An 18,051-nucleotide genomic window follows, 5' to 3' on the forward strand; every position below is an offset into this window, starting at 1 on the left:
TTAACTACAAAAAGGTAAGACGTGTTTTTATTTTAATTCTGGTGCCGTTCTGCACACAAGCTAGCTAGCTCTGGTCAACGTTAAGCCAACTCTCTGAAGTTCAAAGACATTAAAAGTTCCTTCATAGAAGCCGCTCCTCCGTAGGTATAATTCTGTGGGCCTAATTCAGATAATGCAAGTCATAACAAGATGTCCAGCGCTTCAACCAAGCTTCATGTAACTATAGCTTGCCCGCTCCATAGCAAGCTGCTCTTTCCGCACTGATTGGTGAAGTAATTTCATGTTCAGCTAAATGTAAAAAAAAAAAATGATTTCAGAGGTTTCAAAAGGAACAGAAAGAAACTATATAAACCGTTACTTTTTGGGGGTTTGAACCGGTTCAGAACTTTATTTTGCTGGTCGGAACAGTGGAACGGAACAACAACAAAATAATGGTTCTGTTCAGAGCGAAACGATTGGAAAATAATTTCGGTTCCAACCCCTGATTTAAACATCCGTACTGCTTAGCCCTGAGAGCATGATAACTAGTGTATGATGTGTACTTCTGTTTGGTGAGTAATCTCTCCCTCCCATATTGTCTTTTATCCCAGATGCCAATGAGAGAGGCTTGTCTGAGAGCAGTCCCCTGACCACAGGAGAGTCCCTGTCGACAGAATATGTCAACACACCCACCCTCAAACATGTTCCCGCCGCCATGCCAGAGACTGCATGACCTACACAGCTGGTGGATGGAGCGGCAGTACCATAACTAAGTCTACCTGAGGCTTATAAATAAAATAAATAATATGCCATTTAGCAGACGCTTTTATCCAAAGCGATTTACAGTCATGCGTGCATAAATTTTTTTTGTGTATGGGTGGTCCCGGGGATCGAACCCACTACGTTGGCGTTACAAGCGCCGTGCTCTACCAGCTGAGCTACTTTCAGGCTTAGGATGAGGACTGGCAGGACTGACATTACTCACCATCAGCTGGCCTGAAAGTGATCCACAGTTACAGCAGTGAACTGTAATATTTAGGACACATAACTGCAAGGGACTTCCTTCACCTGGAGACTGCTGATGTTGGCCTTTTAGAGATTGTCACTGTTTTTACCTACCTGCGTTGAGCAGTATATCAAAACTACTCCAGGAGATGATTTTTTAAATGTTTGACTAAAATAAATCAAAAGTAATAAATGTTGAAGAACTTTAATTATATCCAGGAATTAGTTGGAAACCATATCCATGGTGGATGTCCGTGGAGAGTATGTGGAAGTGGAGGGGAGGCCAATTCATTGTCATGTAATTCATACAGACTTTATAGCTTTAATCGGCCAACCAGTCAAATGCTACACAGTTGCTACTGAGTTTTTTCAGTCATTATCTGCTGGCCTTGCAGTCTATCCATGACATTTCGCTTTAGCACGGTCGCTACCTTGTCCTGTATAGCAAGCTCAGCCACAACTGGGGAGCAGCCAAGTCCCTATCTAATCTGTAAATGTTTCACAATGCCTACACTTTGCCCTACACTTATTCGGCCAATAGTAAAAGCACTTGTGTAAGGAGAGGCACACTCCTCACTTCACAACCTGAATGGCTACAACTTTTAGGAATAATCTGTAACAAAACTGGAATGACAAGCACAGGTACTGGATTCTTTACAATCCAATAAGAGGGAGAGGAGTTTGTTTCCACAACGATAACACTGTGGTCTGGTCTCCGTGGAGATGGCCTGGGGTCTGGTTTCCATGACATTAAGGGCTCTGGTGCCGGTGGTGATTCTGCTCTGGACTTTCACATCCACAGATGGGGAAGGTGAGTAACAACCATCATCAGTCTGTCTTAGTTCATCTGTCTTTACCTTCTGTCTGTCTCAAAATATTACATTCCAAAATAACTCCAACAGATGTAGGATCTTAATTTGATCACTCTTTTGTTGCTGTGAATTTTCCTGCAGTTCTAATGTACTCAAGTTTTTAAAAAGGCTTCTAAAGATTGTAATTTCCACTTTTAAATGGTAGACTTGATTTTCCCTAATGAAAAATGTATCAACCCCTACAAAAAATGTCCATTAATTATAATCTACATAATAATTCACATTGCTGTAGATCCTACATCTGTAGTCCTAGGTCTGTTTGACAGTAAGTGCTGAGCTAGCAGCAGCTGGGAGAAGGGAAGTTGTTATCACACAGGACTGAAAGGGTTTTACTTACATAAACCCACCGGAATCACCTCACATGAGTTTAACTGTAAAAAAAAGCTTCTCTGAAAAATGAGTTACTTAATTCAAGAGCAGACTTTTCCTGTTGTGCGTAGTGATCTTTGGCCACGTCCACCTTGAGGCAAAGTATTATACAGATGAATCATCATGTGATCATGTGACTGACTATAAGGTCTCAAGAAAGTCTCTCTGTGATTATGTTTGAACAACTTTATAGGATGAATCAGTGATTCAACAGCAGATGTTGCAGGCTAAGATGGTTTAACAATGTAAATGATTGCTGAATGAGTGTGGTATGATTAGAGGCATGAAGGAAGTTTAGTCATTCAGGTCTGACTGGAGTCTTTACTTTAGATTTTGATTTTAGTTAGAGGTTAGGTGCTGTGGGTGAGGAGGGGGGTGGGTGGAGGACAGAGGAGGACCACAATGACAGATTAAACTCAGGTTAATATTAACAATATTAACAATAATAACAGGTTAATAACGCTCTGATATAAACCAAGGGCCTACTCACTTTACCAAGGTATCTGACTATTGGGGAGTATAGGAGTCTGTGTTTGAATCCCATCTTGTCCAGATGTTCATTTAACGTGTGTGTTTATTCTCTTGCAGACATCCATGTAACCTGTCTGTTCTCAGAGGATTGTGTCCTGGCCTGCAGATTCCACCCTGGCAGTGAGGAAGTAATCCACTGGCTGAAACTAGGACAGGAACTGACCGTCCACTCCTACTACTACAGTACAGATCAGCTCAAACAGCAGAGCCAGCGTTACAGAGGGAGAACAGCCCTGTTCAATGACCAGATCCCCAAAGGAAACGCTTCACTACTGCTGAGAGGACTCACACTCCAGGACCAGGGCAGATACAAGTGTTACACCAGCACTATTAAAGGCAACAAGGAGTCCTTCATTAACATGGCAGTGGAGGTGTCGGAATGTCTGTCTGTCTGTCTGTCTGTGATGATCACTTTATGGCTGCTCCATGTGTAATGTCTACTTTGTTGCAGCTCCAGTCCGCTTGGTGGACATACAGTTATCAGATGACATCATCACCTGCAGTTCTACAGATATCTATCCTAAGCCTAAACTCACCTGGTCCACTGACCCCCCCTCTGACCTTTCATTTGACCCTGGAACCATCCAGAACTCCACCAGCACCAAGGTAGATGACTGGGTTCTCTATGACATCACCAGCACAAAACAGTTTATCAGAAACCGAACCAACATCTGTACCGTGACCTCTGGGACAGTAGAAAGGACAGCAACCCTGAAACAGCAAGGTAATCAATTGATCAACCTATTAATCAAACAATTTATAAATCAATGAATAAATTCATCAATCAACGTTTTTGGTTGTAAACTCTACAAAAACAAGACAGCATTGTGAGACAGAATATGCAACGATCAATCAAAAAGGCACTTTCTCATGATATAATTTCAGATCCGGTCCAGGGTTCTCCAAGCAGTGAGGTGTCCATCCCATGCAGTGTCTCTCAGTCTGACCTGACCTTTAACCTCACCTGGAGGTTCAACCAGATAGACACCATCCTCAACTCTCTACCTACACAAAGGGCACATTTCAGATGTATATTGATGACCATGGAAGGAGCAGGTTCAGAATTTGTCTGACTCTGGCAGCCTTCAGCTCCACAAGCTAACCATGGTCCACCAGGGAATCTACAGCTGTGAACTCTCTACTGCCAGAGACACACACCTGGTCCTCACCTACCTGGAGATCACACCTGATAAACTCTCTGATGGTACAAAGTTTACTTTTACTATTTACCCTCACTGTAAGTCACATGATCACATTAAACAATAAAACTGCAACTCTGTATTTTCTCCTTCAGTTTCAGATGGACTGGGTCGACATGCAATTGGTGATATAATAAAAGCAGCAGTGATTATAGCAGCAGTGATTATAGCAGCAGTGATATGTTACCGACAGAGAGGTAAATTATTATGATGATGACATCATAATCTGTTGAACCATTTAACACCACCTCCTGATGGACAGAGAGGAGGGTTACATTGGTGGCTTTTGATGAACAACTTTCAGTTTCTGCTATTTTGCTGTCTCCCATGTCATAGTTTTCTGCCCCCAATGCCGAAGTTCTGCCCCCAGTGCCGCAGGTAGACGTCCATGGAATATTCATGTCTTTCTGGTTACATGCATTTACTCATACTAACTGTTTGTGTGTCTGAATCCTGCTAACTCACCATAAACTCACCTATCTCCCTCCAGCAAATACAAATGGTCAAAATGAAAAGGATCAGAGTGGAATACCACTTCAGAATGGAGAAGAAAGAGAGGAAGATATAGAAAGACAAGAACAAGAACAAGGTCAAGGAGAAGAGGGGTCAGCCACATCAACCATAGTAAAGAACAAGCTTAAATGTAACCTAAAATGTAATCTATGTAATCCCTGAAAGTAATTATTTATCATGAGAGGACTGTGGTGTCTGAGACAACGATGCTGATCTATGCTGTGATGATAAGAATTCCGCTGACGCTGTACTTTGATTATAAAGATTTTATTATTTCAAAGAATTCCAGCGTCAATTTAAAGACATCTGCAGATATCTGGAGAATAACCGGCTCCAATCTGTTATGTTATTCCTCCCCGTCCTTTGTTCAAAACATGGTATTTATATCCTATGTAACATAATATGGCGTGATTTTAGTAGACCAATCCCTGGCCTCTACATAGCAGACTCTCCTCTGTTTTAGGGGGCCCCTATAATAATGTTTTCCAGATGTTTCAGCAAAGCAGAGTAGAGTTCATCTATTACAACATTTGCAAATATCAGCAAAATCATAGACCCTCAGACACTACATATTTCCCCCCTTCGAGACTAATTAAGTCTCGAAAACAAAAAGAATAGGATTATGACAAATACATTTTTTTGTTCTTGAGTAACTTCAGCAATAAACCAAAATTTATGGAGAGTAAACACATGTTTATATAGATACATTTTTGTATGGAGTGTAAATAAATTGTTATGGAGTGTAAATAAATTGTTATGGAGTGTAAGAGCGAAAAACCTGTCTGGCAGCTTTCATTCCAAATATCCATCAATCAATCAAGACAGGAAAATTCTCTCACGGCCCCTCTGCTTCAGGCAACCACCTAAGTACTCCAGATCAATGTTTAAATCTTTATCAATGCATTTTAAGCTATGATGCAATTGAATACACATGAAAACCTCAGTAAACAAAATACAATCAAAAATGTCCACATTCAGGCTGGTCGACCCATCGGACCCTCCTGTGGATTCTCTCTGTCCCTGCCTAGACTCAATATCCCTAAGCTTCAACGAAATAAACAAAAACATCTGAGGTCCCCACATGTATCCAACAACAGAAAACATAATTCTTCAAAACATTAATACAGAAAGAATATAACACAAATTATGTATTACACATGCAAATATGTCTATATATCATTGCAGACACTGGAATGTAGTCCACTACACTTCATCTCCTCAGCAGTGTCGACTTCCAATGAAACGTTGGTGATGGAAACGTGGGTGGTCCCTGCACGCACCACCCAAGTGGAGTTCCAGGTCTCAGGCAGCCTCTGGAACTGCCGTTCTGCTGCCAACAAGGCAGAGTTCATCTCAGCCTATGCTACCCTCCAGTCCCTCGACTTCTTGGCGCTGACGAAACATGGATTACCACTGAAAACACTGCTACTCCTACAGCTCTCTCCTCGTCTGACCATGTGTTCTCGGCATACCCGAGAGCATCTGGTCAGCGGGGTGGTGGCACAGGAATCCTCATCTCTCCCAAGTGGACATTCTCTCTTTTTCCCCTGACCCATCTGTCTATCTCCTCATTTGAATTCCATGCTGTCACAGCCACTAGCCCATTCAAGCTTAACATCCTCGTCTTTTAGCGCCCTCCAGGTTCCCTTGGAGAGTTCATAAATGAGCTTGATGCCTTGATAAGTTCCTTTCCTGAGGATGGCTCACCCCTCACAGTTCTGGGTGACTTCAACCTCCTACGTCTACCTTTGACTCATTTCTCTCTGCCTCCTTCTTTCCACTCCTCTCCTCTTTTGACCTCACCCTCTCACCGTCCCCCCTACTCACAAGGCAGGCAATACGCTGACCTCATCTTTACTAGATGCTGTTCTTCTACTAATCTCACTGCAACTCCCTCCATGTCTCCGACCACTACTTTGTATCCTTTTCTCTCTCGCTCTCCTCCAACACTACTCACTCTGCCCCTACTCAGATGGTAATGCACCGTCGCAGCCTTCGCTCTCTCTCTCCCTTCTCTCTCCTCTTCCATCCTATCATCTCTTCCCTCTGCTCAATCCTTCTCCCTCCAATCTCCTGATTCTGCCTCCCTCAACCCTCCTCTCCTCCCTTTCTGCATTCTTTGACTCTCTATGTCCCCTATCCTCCCGGCCGGCTCGGTCCTCCCCCTCCTGCTCCGTGGCTTGATGACTCATTGCGAGCTCACAGAACAGGGCTCCGGGCAGCCGAGCGGGAAATGGAGGAAAACTAGACTCCCCTGCGGACCTGGCATCTTTTCACTCCCTCCTCTCTATATTTTCTTAATCTGTTTCTGCTGCTAAAGCCACTTTCTACCACTCTAAATTCCAAGCATCTGCCTCTAACCCTAGGAAGCTCTTTGCCACCTTCTCCTCCCTGCTGAATCCTCCTCCCCTCCCCCTCCTCCCTCTCTGTGGATGACTTTGTCAACCATTTTGAAAAGAAGGTTGACGACATCCAACCCTCGTTTGTTAAGTCAAATGACACTGCTGGTCCTGCTCACACTGCCCTACCCTATGCTTTGACTTCTTTCTCCCCTCTCTCTCCAGATAAAATCTTGCGACTTGTGACGGCCGGCCGCCCAACAACCTGCCCGCTTGACCCTATCCCCTCCTCTCTTCTCCAGACCATCTCCGGTGACCTTCTCCCTTAACTCACCTCGCTCATCAACTCATCCTTGACCACTGGCTATGTTCCTTCCGTCTTCAAGAGAGCGAGAGTTGCACCCCTTCTCAAAAAAACAACACTAGATACCTCTGATGTCAACAACTACAGACCAGTATCCCTTCTTTCTTTTCTCTCCAAAACTCTTGATTGTGCCGTCTTTAGCCAACTCTCTTGCTATCTCTCTCAGAATTACCTTCTTGATCCAAACCAGTCAGGTTTCAAGACTGGTCATTCAACTGAGACTGCTCTTCTCTGTGTTACGAAGGCTCTCCGCACTGCTAAAACTAACTCTCTCTCCTCTGCTCTTGTCCTTCTAGACCTGTCTGCTGCCTTTGATACTGTGAACCATCAGATCCTCCTCTCCACCCTTTCCGAGCTGGGCATCTCCGGCGCGGCTCACTCTTGGATTGCGTCCTACCTGACAGGTCGCTCCTACCAAGTGGCGTGGCGAGAATCTGTCTCCGCACCACGTGCTCTCACCACTGGTGTCCCCCAGGGTACTGGTGTTCTAGGCCCTCTCCTATTCTCGCTATACACCAAGTCACTTGGCTCTGTCATATCCTCACATGGCCTCTCCTATCATTGCTACGCAGACAACACACAACTAATCTTCTCCTTTCCCCCTTCTGATAACCAGGTGGCGAATCGCATCTCTGCATGTCTGGCAGACATATCAGTATGGATGACGGATCACCACCTCAAGCTGAACCTCGGCAAGACGGAGCTGCTCTTCCTCTCGGGGAAGGACTGCCCGTTCCATGATCTCGCCATCACGGTTGACAACTCCGTTGTGTCCTCCTCCCAGAGTGCGAAGAGCCTTGGCGTGACCCTGGACAACACCCTGTCATTCTCCGCTAACATCAAGGCGGTGACCCGATCCTGTAGGTTCATGCTCTACAACATTCGAGAGAACGACCCTGCCTTACACAGGAAGCGGCAAAGGTCCTAATCCAGGCACTTGTCATCTCCCGTCTGGATTACTGCAACTCGCTGTTGGCTGGGCTCCCTGCCTGTGCCATTAAACCCCTACAACTCATCCAGAATGCCGCAGCCCGTCTGGTGTTCAACCTTCCCAAGTTCTCTCACGTCACCCCGCTCCTCCGCACACTCCACTGGCTTCCAGTTGAAGCTCGCATCTGCTACAAGACCATGGTGCTTGCCTACGGAGCTGTGAGGGGAACGGCATCTCCTTACCTTCAGGCTGTGATCAGTCCCTACACCCAAACGAGGGCATTGCGTTCATCCACCTCTGGCCTGCTGGCCCTCCTACCTCTGCGGAAGCACAGTTCCCGCTCAGCCCAGTCAAAACTGTTCGCTGCTCTGGCACCCCAATGGTGGAACAAGCTCCCTCACGACGCCAGGACAGCGGAGTCACTCACCACCTTCTTGAGACACTTGAAACCCCACCTCTTTAAGGAATACCTGGGATAGGATAAAGTAATCCTTCTACCCCAAAAAAAATTATAATAATAATAATACATATTGTAAAGTGGTTATCCCACTGGCTATAAGGTGAATGCACCAATTTGTAAGTCGCTCTGGATAAGAGCGTCTGCTAAATGACGTAAATGTAAATGTAATGAATCCACTCTCTCCTGCTGCGCTATGATGTAAGGATTGCAGGCATGTGCTTTGTCAGTGCCTGTGTAGTAGGGTTCAGACAGGAGTTGATGGACAGTCGGAAGAGCGAATGAAATGGTAGGAGGGACATCCCAGCTCCAAATGGTTTCAGATTTCACATCCTACTTCACACAACATATACCACCATGTTGGTGGGAACCAGGGATATCGCTCAATGCTAGCCATTTCGATGTACAGTGTCCACAGATCGATTTATAAGCACAAATATTGGTTGGAACCGGTACCAGAACCACGCAGGTTCCCTAAACAGGGGTCTTAACATCTAAGAGGTTTTAAGGAGAAGAGGGATCAGCCACATCAACCATAGTAATACCTCAGAATCAAGGAGAGGACATTGACCCAGGGGAGGACAAAGAGGAAAGACGACAATTGGATAATTTTCAAGTTGCATATAAGCAAATAAGCAATGATGACAATTACACCTACAAAAGGCAAGGTGGCGCTATAATCATATTGATTACATACCTATCCAATCCTTTAGGATCTACATGGAGTACCTAGCCGGTGGGTAGTGGCTAGGGGTTGGTTCTGGACCGGCCTCATCTTTGACAACAAAAAACATTATTACCATTATATTAACAATATCCTGTATTTGGTATAGTTACTATTCAGTGACAGTATGTTATCCCCTGCCTTGTCTCATTCACCATCATTGTGTCTTGGAGAGGCCTGTCAGCCTTTACACACACTGAATGGACAGGACCTGTTTCACCATCAGAAGTACAGTGGGGAAAAAAAGTATTTAGTCAGCCACCAGTTGTGCAAGTTCTCCCACTTAAAAAGATGAGAGAGGCCTGTAAGTTTCATCATAGGTACACGTCAACTATGACAGACAAATTGAGAGAAAAAAATCCAGAAAATCACATTGTAGGATTTTTAATGAATTTATTTGCAAATTATGGTGGAAAATAAGTATTTGGTCACCTACAAACAAGCAAGATTTCAGGCTCTCACAGACCTGTAACTTCTTCTTTAAGAGGCTCCTCTGTCCTCCACTCGTTACCTGTATTAATGGCACCTGTTTGAACTTGTTATCAGTATAAAAGACACCTGTCCACAACCTCAAACTGTCACACTCCAAACTCCACTATGGCCAAGACCAAAAAGAGCTGTCAAAGGACACCAGAAACAAAATTGTAGACCTGCACCAGGCTGGGAAGACTGAATCTGCAATAGGTAAGCAGCTTGGTTTGAAGAAATCAACTGTGGGAGCAATTATTAGGAAATGGAAGACATACAAGACCACTGATAATCTCCCTCTATCTGGGGCTCCACGCAAGATCTCACCCCGTGGGGTCAAAATGATCACAAGAACGGTGAGCAAAAATCCCAGAACCACACGGGGGGACCTAGTGAATGACCTGCAGAGAGCTGGGACCAAAGTAACAAAGCCTACCATCAGTAACACACTACGCCGCCAGGGACTCAAATCCTGCAGTGCAAGACGTGTCCCCCTGCTTAAGCCAGTACATGTCCAGGCCCGTCTGAAGTTTGCTAGAGTGCATTTGGATGATCCAGAAGAGGATTGGGAGAATGTCATATGGTCAGATGAAACCAAAATGGAACATTTTGGTAAAAACTCAACTCGTCGTGTTTGGAGGACAAAGAATGCTGAGTTGCATCCAAAGAACACCATACCTACTGTGAAGCATGGGGGTGGAAACATCATGCTTTGGGGCTGTTTTTCTGCAAAGGGACCAGGACGACTGATCCGTGTAAAGGAAAGAATGAATGGGGCCATGTATCGTGAGATTTTGAGTGAAAACCTCCTTCCATCAGCAAGGGCATTGAAGATGAAACGTGGCTGGGTCTTTCAGCATGACAATGATCCCAAACACACCGCCCGGGTAACGAAGGAGTGGCTTCGTAAGAAGCATTTCAAGGTCCTGGAGTGGCCTAGCCAGTCTCCAGATCTCAACTCCATAGAAAATCTTTGCAGGGAGTTGAAAGTCTGTGTTGCCCAGCGACAGCCCCAAAACATCACTGCTCTAGAGGAGATCTGCATGGAGGAATGGGCCAAAATACCAGCAACAGTGTGTGAAAACCTTGTGAAGACTTACAGAAAACGTTTGACCTGTGTCATTGCCAACAAAGGGTATATAACAAAGTATTGAGAAACTTTTGTTATTGACCAAATACTTATTTTCCACCATAATTTGCAAATAAATTCATTAAAAATCCTACAATGTGATTTTCTGGATTTTTTTTCTCATTTGTCTGTCATAGTTGACGTGGTACCTATGATGAAAATTACAGGCCTCTCTCATCTTTTTAAGTGGGAGAACTTGCACAATTGGTGGCTGACTAAATACTTTTTTTCCCCACTGTAACTTGCTGGCATGTGAATCAATCAATTACACTACATTATTAGGAGAAGTAATTGATTGATTGTGGGACATCGTTTTCTAAGTTTTATTTAAATGTATTAAGTGTGTCTGTGCGTGCATGCATGTGTGCACATTAATTTTGCTATGGCAGGAGAAAGTAACTACTCTGGGATACTGAGTTTATTTACTGTAGCATGACACCCACACCTTGATGAATGTAGGTTATCTTTACCTGTATGTAACATGATCCCTCTGGAACTCCCGGACAGCCTCTCTCTGAAGAGAGAGGAGCTATAGTAGCAGGAACAATAAGTTACCTGAAACAGAAAGGGAAGCTATGATGATGATGATGATGATGATGATGACAACCATAGTCAGCCTCTATTGAGACATTTAACAAACCATAATGTCCTGAATTTAAAATGATAGTGGCTATTGGCTTTGATTGGGTTCTACAACCTTCCCATAACATTTCCTACAGGTTTCATGATGGATCTATTCAAAGTCATGTTCTCAATTTGTTCTCAGAACATTAAGAAACAACGTTCTTCTGGGGCAATTTCAGTACTTCAGCATAACATTTTCTACCGGTTTTGTCATGGTTCTATTTAAAGTCTTGTTCTCAGAACATTAAGAAAACTTTTAATAAAAACTAAAAGAAAACATTAGTAATGTTCAAAGAACGTTCTAAGAATGTTATTAAAAAACATATACATTCCGTTCTCAGCATCAACAAAACTCTCTCTATCCTCTATCTTGTTAAGTGTGTTCAGGTGTGTATGCCGCGCCCAATAATCGGCCTCTCCTGATCATAATGTCCTTGTTTCCTTAGAAATAGGGTCTGTTTGAATGGACTAAAATGAACAGCTTTGTATGAGTAAAAAAAACATGGCATGGTAGCTCCATCCTGGTGGCGAGGTGGACTAATTCCATGGATAGAGAGCAGAAGATCATATGTTTGAATCTCACTGACGCCATGCCACAATAAAAAATGTGTTTGCATGATTAATGCAAATGCATTGCCATGTGTCTTATCTTCAAATAACCTATTATTTCCGATCTCAGAACGTTAATAAATCCTCCCAGCATAACTTTCAGGGAACTATATAAAAACATTCTCAGAACCTTCCTGCAACCTAAAAATGAACATTCCAAGAACAGGCAAAATGTTTTCAGAATGTTTAGAAACTTTTGGCTTTGTTTCCAGAACCAATGGGAAACCAAAAACGTAGGTTCCCACAACTTCCAAGGAACCAAATGTGCTATCTGGGCTAACAGCCATAGCAGCAATAATGTAGCAGTGCCTTATTCACAGTGGACATTGCACAAGGCAAATATATTTTTCCTATGCTAACCAAGAGATGTTGACCAAAACATTCCCCTCGTCTGGAGTTACCAGTTAAATAACATGTTACCACTGTATAGGTACTGTGATTCTATTCTTTCTGTTGGTCGATTTAGTTGTGAATGTTTGTTGTTCTTATGTTTTACATTTACATTACATTTTAGTCATTTAGCAGACGCTCTTATCCAGAGCGACTTACAGGAGCAATTAGGGTTAAGTGCCTTGCTCAAGGGCACATTTACGTCATTTAGCAGACGCTCTTATCCAGAGCGACATACAAATTGGTGCATTCACCCTATAGCCAGTGGGATAACCACTTTCCAATATTATTTTTAATTTTATTTATTTTTTTTTATTTTTTTTTGGGGGGGGGGGGGTAGAAGGATTACTTTATCCTATCCCAGGTATTCCTTAAAGAGGTGGGGTTTCAAATGTCTCCGGAAGGTGGTGAGTGACTCCGCTGTCCTGGCGTCGTGAGGGAGCTTGTTCCACCATTGGGGTGCCAGAGCAGCGAACAGTTTTGACTGGGCTGAGCGGGAACTATGCTTCCGCAGAGGAAGGGAGCCAGCAGGCCAGAGGTGGATGAACGCAATGCCCTCGTTTGGGTGTAAGGGACTGATCAGAGCCTAAAGGTACGGAGGTGCCGTTCCCCTCACTGCTCCATAGGCAAGCACCATGGTCTTGTAACGGATGCGAACTTCAACTGGAAGCCAGTGGAGTGTGCGGAGGAGGGGGGTGACGTGGAGAGAACTTGGGAAGGTTGAACACCAGACGGGCTGCGGCATTCTGGATGAGTTGTAGGGTTTAATGGCACAGGCAGGGGAGCCCAGCCAACAGCGAGGTTGCAGTAATCCAGACGGGAGATGACAAGTGCCTGGATTAGGACCTGTGCCGCTTCCTGTGTAAGGCAGGGTCGTACTCTCCGGGAATGTTGTAGAGCATGAACCTGCAGGATCGGGTCACCGCCTTGATGTTAGCGGAGAACGACAGGGTGTTGTCCAGGGTCACGCCAAGGCTCTTCGCACTCTGGGAGGAGGACACAACGGAGTTGTCAACCGTGATGGCGAGATCATGGAACGGGCAGTCCTTCCCCGGGAGGAAGAGCAGCTCCGTCTTGCCAGGGTTCAGCTTGAGGTGGTGATCCGTCATCCATACTGATATGTCTGCCAGACATGCAGAGATGCGATTCGCCACCTGGTTATCAGAAAGGGGGAAAGGAGAAGATTAGTTGTGTATCAGTCAGCGTATTAATGATAGGAGAGGCCATGTGAGGATTTGACAGAGCCAAGTGACTTGGTGTATAGGGAGAAAAGGAGAGGGCCTAGAACTGAGCCCCTGGGGGACACCAGTGGTGAGAGCACGTGGTGCGGAGACAGCTTTCGCCACGCCACTTGGTAGGAGCGACCGGTCAGGTAGGACGCAATCCAGGAGTGAGCCGCGCCGGGAGATGCCCAGCTCGGAGAGGGTGGAGAGGAGGATCTGATGGTTCACAGTATCAAAGGCAGCAGACAGGTCTAGAAGGACAAGAGCAGAGGAGAGAGAGTTATCTTTAGCAGTGCGGAGAGCCTCCGTGACACAGAGAAGAGCAGTCTCAGTTGAATGACCAGTCCTGAAACCTGACTGGTTTGGATCAAGAAGGTCATTCTGAGAGAGATAGCAAAAGACGGCACGCTCAATAGTTTTGGAAAGAAAAGAAAGAAGGGATACTGGTCTGTAGTTGTTGACATCAGTGGGATCGAGTGTTGGTTTTTTGAGAAGGGGTGCAACTCTCGCTCTCTTGAAGACAGAAGGGACATAGCCAGCGGTCAAGGATGAGTTGATCAGCGAGGTGAGGTAGGGGGAGAAGGTCACCGGAGATGGTCTGGAGAAGAGAGGAGGGGATGGGGTCAAGCGGGCAGGTTGTTGGGCGGCCTGCAGTCACTAGTCGCAAGATTTTATCTGGAGAGAGAGGGGAGAAAGAAGTCAAAGCATAGGGTAGGGCAGTGTGAGCAGGACCAGCAGTGTCATTAGACTTAACAAACAAGGATCGGATGTCGTCAACCTTCTTTTCAAAGTGGTTGACGAAGTCATCCACAGAGAGGGAGGAGGGGGGGAGGAGGATTCAGCAGTGAGGAGAATGTGGCAAAGAGCTTCCTAGGGTTAGAGGCAGATGCTTGGAATTTAGAGTGGTAGAAAGTGGCCTTAGCAGCAGAAACAGATGAAGAAAATGTAGAGAGGGAGGGAGTGAAAAGATGCCAGGTCGGCAGGGAGTTTAGTTTTCTTCCATTTCTCGCTCAGCTGCCCGGAGCTCTGTTCTGTGAGCTCGCAATGAGTCGTCAAGCCACGGAGCTGGAGGGGGAGGACCGAGCCGGCCGGGAGGATAGGGGACACAGGGAGTCAAAGGATGCAGAAAGGGAGGAGAGGAGGGTTGAGGAGGCAGAATCAGGAGATTGGAGGGAGAAGGATTGAGCAGAGGGAAGAGATGATAGGATGGAAGAGGAGAGAGTAGTGGGAGAGAGAGAGCGAAGGTTGCGGCGGCGCGTTACCATCTGTGTAGGGGCAGAGTGAGTAGTGTTGGAGGAGAGCGAGAGAGAAAAAGGATACAAAGTTGTGGTCGGAGACATGGAGGGGAGTTGCAGTGAGATTAGTAGAAGAGCAACATCTAGTAAAGATGAAGTCAAGCGTATTGCCTGCCTTGTGAGTAGGGGGGACGGTGAGAGGGTGAGGTCAAAAGAGGAGAGGAGTGGAAAGAAGGAGGTAGAGAGAAATGAGTCAAATGTAGACGTAGGGAGGTTGAAATCCCCCAAAACTGTGAAGGGTGAGCCATCCTCAGGAAAGGAACTTATCAAGGCGTCAAGCTCATTGATGAACTCTCCAAGGGAACCTGGAGGGCGATAGATGACAAGGATATTAAGCTTAAATGGGCTAGTGACTGTGACAGCGTGGAATTCAAATGAGGAGATAGACAGATGGGTTAGGGGAAAAATTGAGAATGACCACTTGGGAGAGATGAGGATTCCTGTGCCACCACCCCTCTGACCAGATGCTCTCGGGTATGCGAGAACACATGGTCAGACGAGGAGAGAGCAGTAGGAGTAGCAGTGTTTTCAGTGGTAATCCATGTTTCCGTCATCGCCAGGAAGTCGAGGGACTGGAGGGTAGCATAGGCTGGGATGAAGTCAGCCTTGTTGGCAGCAGAACGGCAGTTCCAGAGGCTGCCTGAGACCTGGAACTCCAGGTGTGTGGTGTGTGCAGGGACCACCAGGTTAGAGAGGCAGCAGCCACGCGGTGTGAGGCGTTTGTGTAGCCTGTGCGGAGAGGAGAGAACAGGGATAGGCAGAGGCATAGTTGACAGGCTGTAGCAGATGGCTACAATAATGCAAAGGAGATCGGAATGAAATGAACTAAACATCTGGGAAAGGAGAGAGCAAGGCCTCCCTCACCAAAAAAATACAACTCTCCCAACTTCCACCTCAGAAACTATAATTGTTTCACTGAACCACCCGAATAAAACTCTCCCAACTTCCACTTTAGAAATTAGAATTGTTGTAAACTACAGCGGTTCAATGTTTCAAGGACTAGACTCAACTTACTTTATTCAGCTAGCTAACTATGACGCCATAACTAACTTGCATGCTAGCATCCAATAACACACAGTTTAGCACCAATACTTGGTTACAACAAACTACCAATAGTGTGTTAACACACTAAACAGATAATTCGTGTCCGTGTCTAGTTCTTTCATAACGCAGCAATGATTAAACGTTGCCTAGCTAGCACAAAGATATTGTATTTAGCTACCACAGTACAGCCAGCTGGTAGTGTTGGCTAGCTAGCAATGGCTGCTGTGTTGACTTTGTTTGAAAAACGGTGTCGCTGCGAACGAATGTAGCTGGCTAAAAATATATTGTATTTAGTTGCTACCGTTGCTAATAGCTACTAGCCAGCTAGTCCAGGAGGTGAGTTAGCTAGCTAGCTTCGTGCTACACCCGGCACCACCGAATACAAAAGTAACCTACAATAACTACATACAACAACTACCCACAACAGCCCACGATGCCTACATATAATACCTAATAATATACAGCCCACGATGCCTACCTATAATACCTAACTACAATCTAAATACATAGTTTAAGCCTTACTCGACAAAGCCCAAGCTATGTATAAAGCCAAACTTACCCAACGCCAGCTAACTGGGTGGCAGACTGCAATCAGTAGCTGTAATTAAGTACAGCAGCTACCAACCACCTAACGTTAATGCCTCGGATAATGAGGTTAGAAAAACAGCTGAATGGTAGGTAGCTAGCTGGCTCAATTACAGGTACTCTTAAGCGTGAAATAACATTGGAAACAACTAACCACAGTTGCTAAAAGTTACCAGTAGCTACCCGCTAGCTAGCTAGCTTTGTTGGTCCAAGTAGTGGGTTAGCTAGCACTCGTGCTTCGCGGGGTCCGCCGAGTACAATACTTACCTACAATAATTACCTACAATAACCTACAATAACCTACAATAACTACCTAAGTAAACTACCTATAATACCTGACTACAATACCTACCTACAATCTAAATACATGGTTTAAGCTTTACTCAACATCATATAAGAAGCCAAGCTTACCTCCTGCTAGAGAAAACACAACCTCTCCCGACCAACCTCTCCCGATAATGGTCTTGAAAGCTATCTGGTGCATTACAGAGGCTGAATGACATTGAGGAGAAAAAGTACTGCCATAATAGCACTGGATCATTCCACATTATACTGTGAACATGAAATACTTTAACTTTACTAGTCTTTGTATGCTTCTACTTCACGTTGCCTGCTCAACCCCAACCCAAACCTCTCAGTTTCCACCTCTTAACATTTTGATCAGTGAGTAGGTCTAGTCAATAATATGCCTGGTCTCCAAGGCAACACTGCACCAGTCTTGAAAGCTATCTGGTGCATTACAGAGGCTGAATGACATTAAGAGGAAATTATAGGGTGTGTGTGTGTTGTGTGTATATGTGGCTTTTTGTGTGTGTGTATGTGTGTGTGTGTGTGTGTGTGTGTGTGTGGTATCAGAGGCCATTGAGGCCCTACAGCATGCTGTGTTGTGATGACAAACTGAAAGGCAGAACACACAGGGTCCTCCTACAGAACATTACATTGCACACCGGGTCCTCCTACAGCACAGGAGTGTGTTTTCACGTCAGAGACCAAATCAACATCTGTACCGTGACCTCTGGGACAGTAGAAAAGACAGCAACCCTGAAACAGCAAGGTAATCAATTATCAACCTATTAATAAAACAATTCATGAATCAATGAATAAATTCACCAATCAACGTTTTTTGGCTGTAAACTCTACAAAAAACAAGACAACATATGCAAAGATCAATCAAAAAAGGCACATCAAATGACATAATTTCAGATCCGGTCCAGGGTTCTCCAAGCAGTGAGGTGTCCATCCCCTGCAGTGTCTCTCAGTCTGACCTCCTGACCTTTAACCTCACCTGGAGGTTCAACCAGATAGACACCATCCTCAACTCTACCTACACTAAGGGCACATCTCAGATGTATGTTGATGACCAGTTGAAAGAGCATGTCCAGAATATGTCTGACGCTGGCA

At 45.0% G+C, this 18,051-nt stretch overlaps 1 protein-coding gene across 1 annotated transcript; it reads left to right on the top strand.

The window, feature by feature from the left end:
• Nucleotides 1–845: 845 nt before the first annotated feature.
• LOC123487268 (V-set domain-containing T-cell activation inhibitor 1-like) lies at nt 846–3,133 on the top strand (the record flags this gene model as incomplete). Its single annotated transcript, XM_045218439.1, has 2 exons — nt 846–1,795; nt 2,814–3,133. Coding segments are annotated over exons 1-2 (408 nt in total), but the record flags the coding sequence as incomplete, so codon positions are not given.
• Nucleotides 3,134–18,051: the final 14,918 nt, after the last annotated feature.

This window comes from Coregonus clupeaformis, unplaced genomic scaffold, assembly GCF_020615455.1.
Source record: "Coregonus clupeaformis isolate EN_2021a unplaced genomic scaffold, ASM2061545v1 scaf1581, whole genome shotgun sequence".
Classification (NCBI taxonomy): Eukaryota; Metazoa; Chordata; class Actinopteri; order Salmoniformes; family Salmonidae; genus Coregonus; species Coregonus clupeaformis.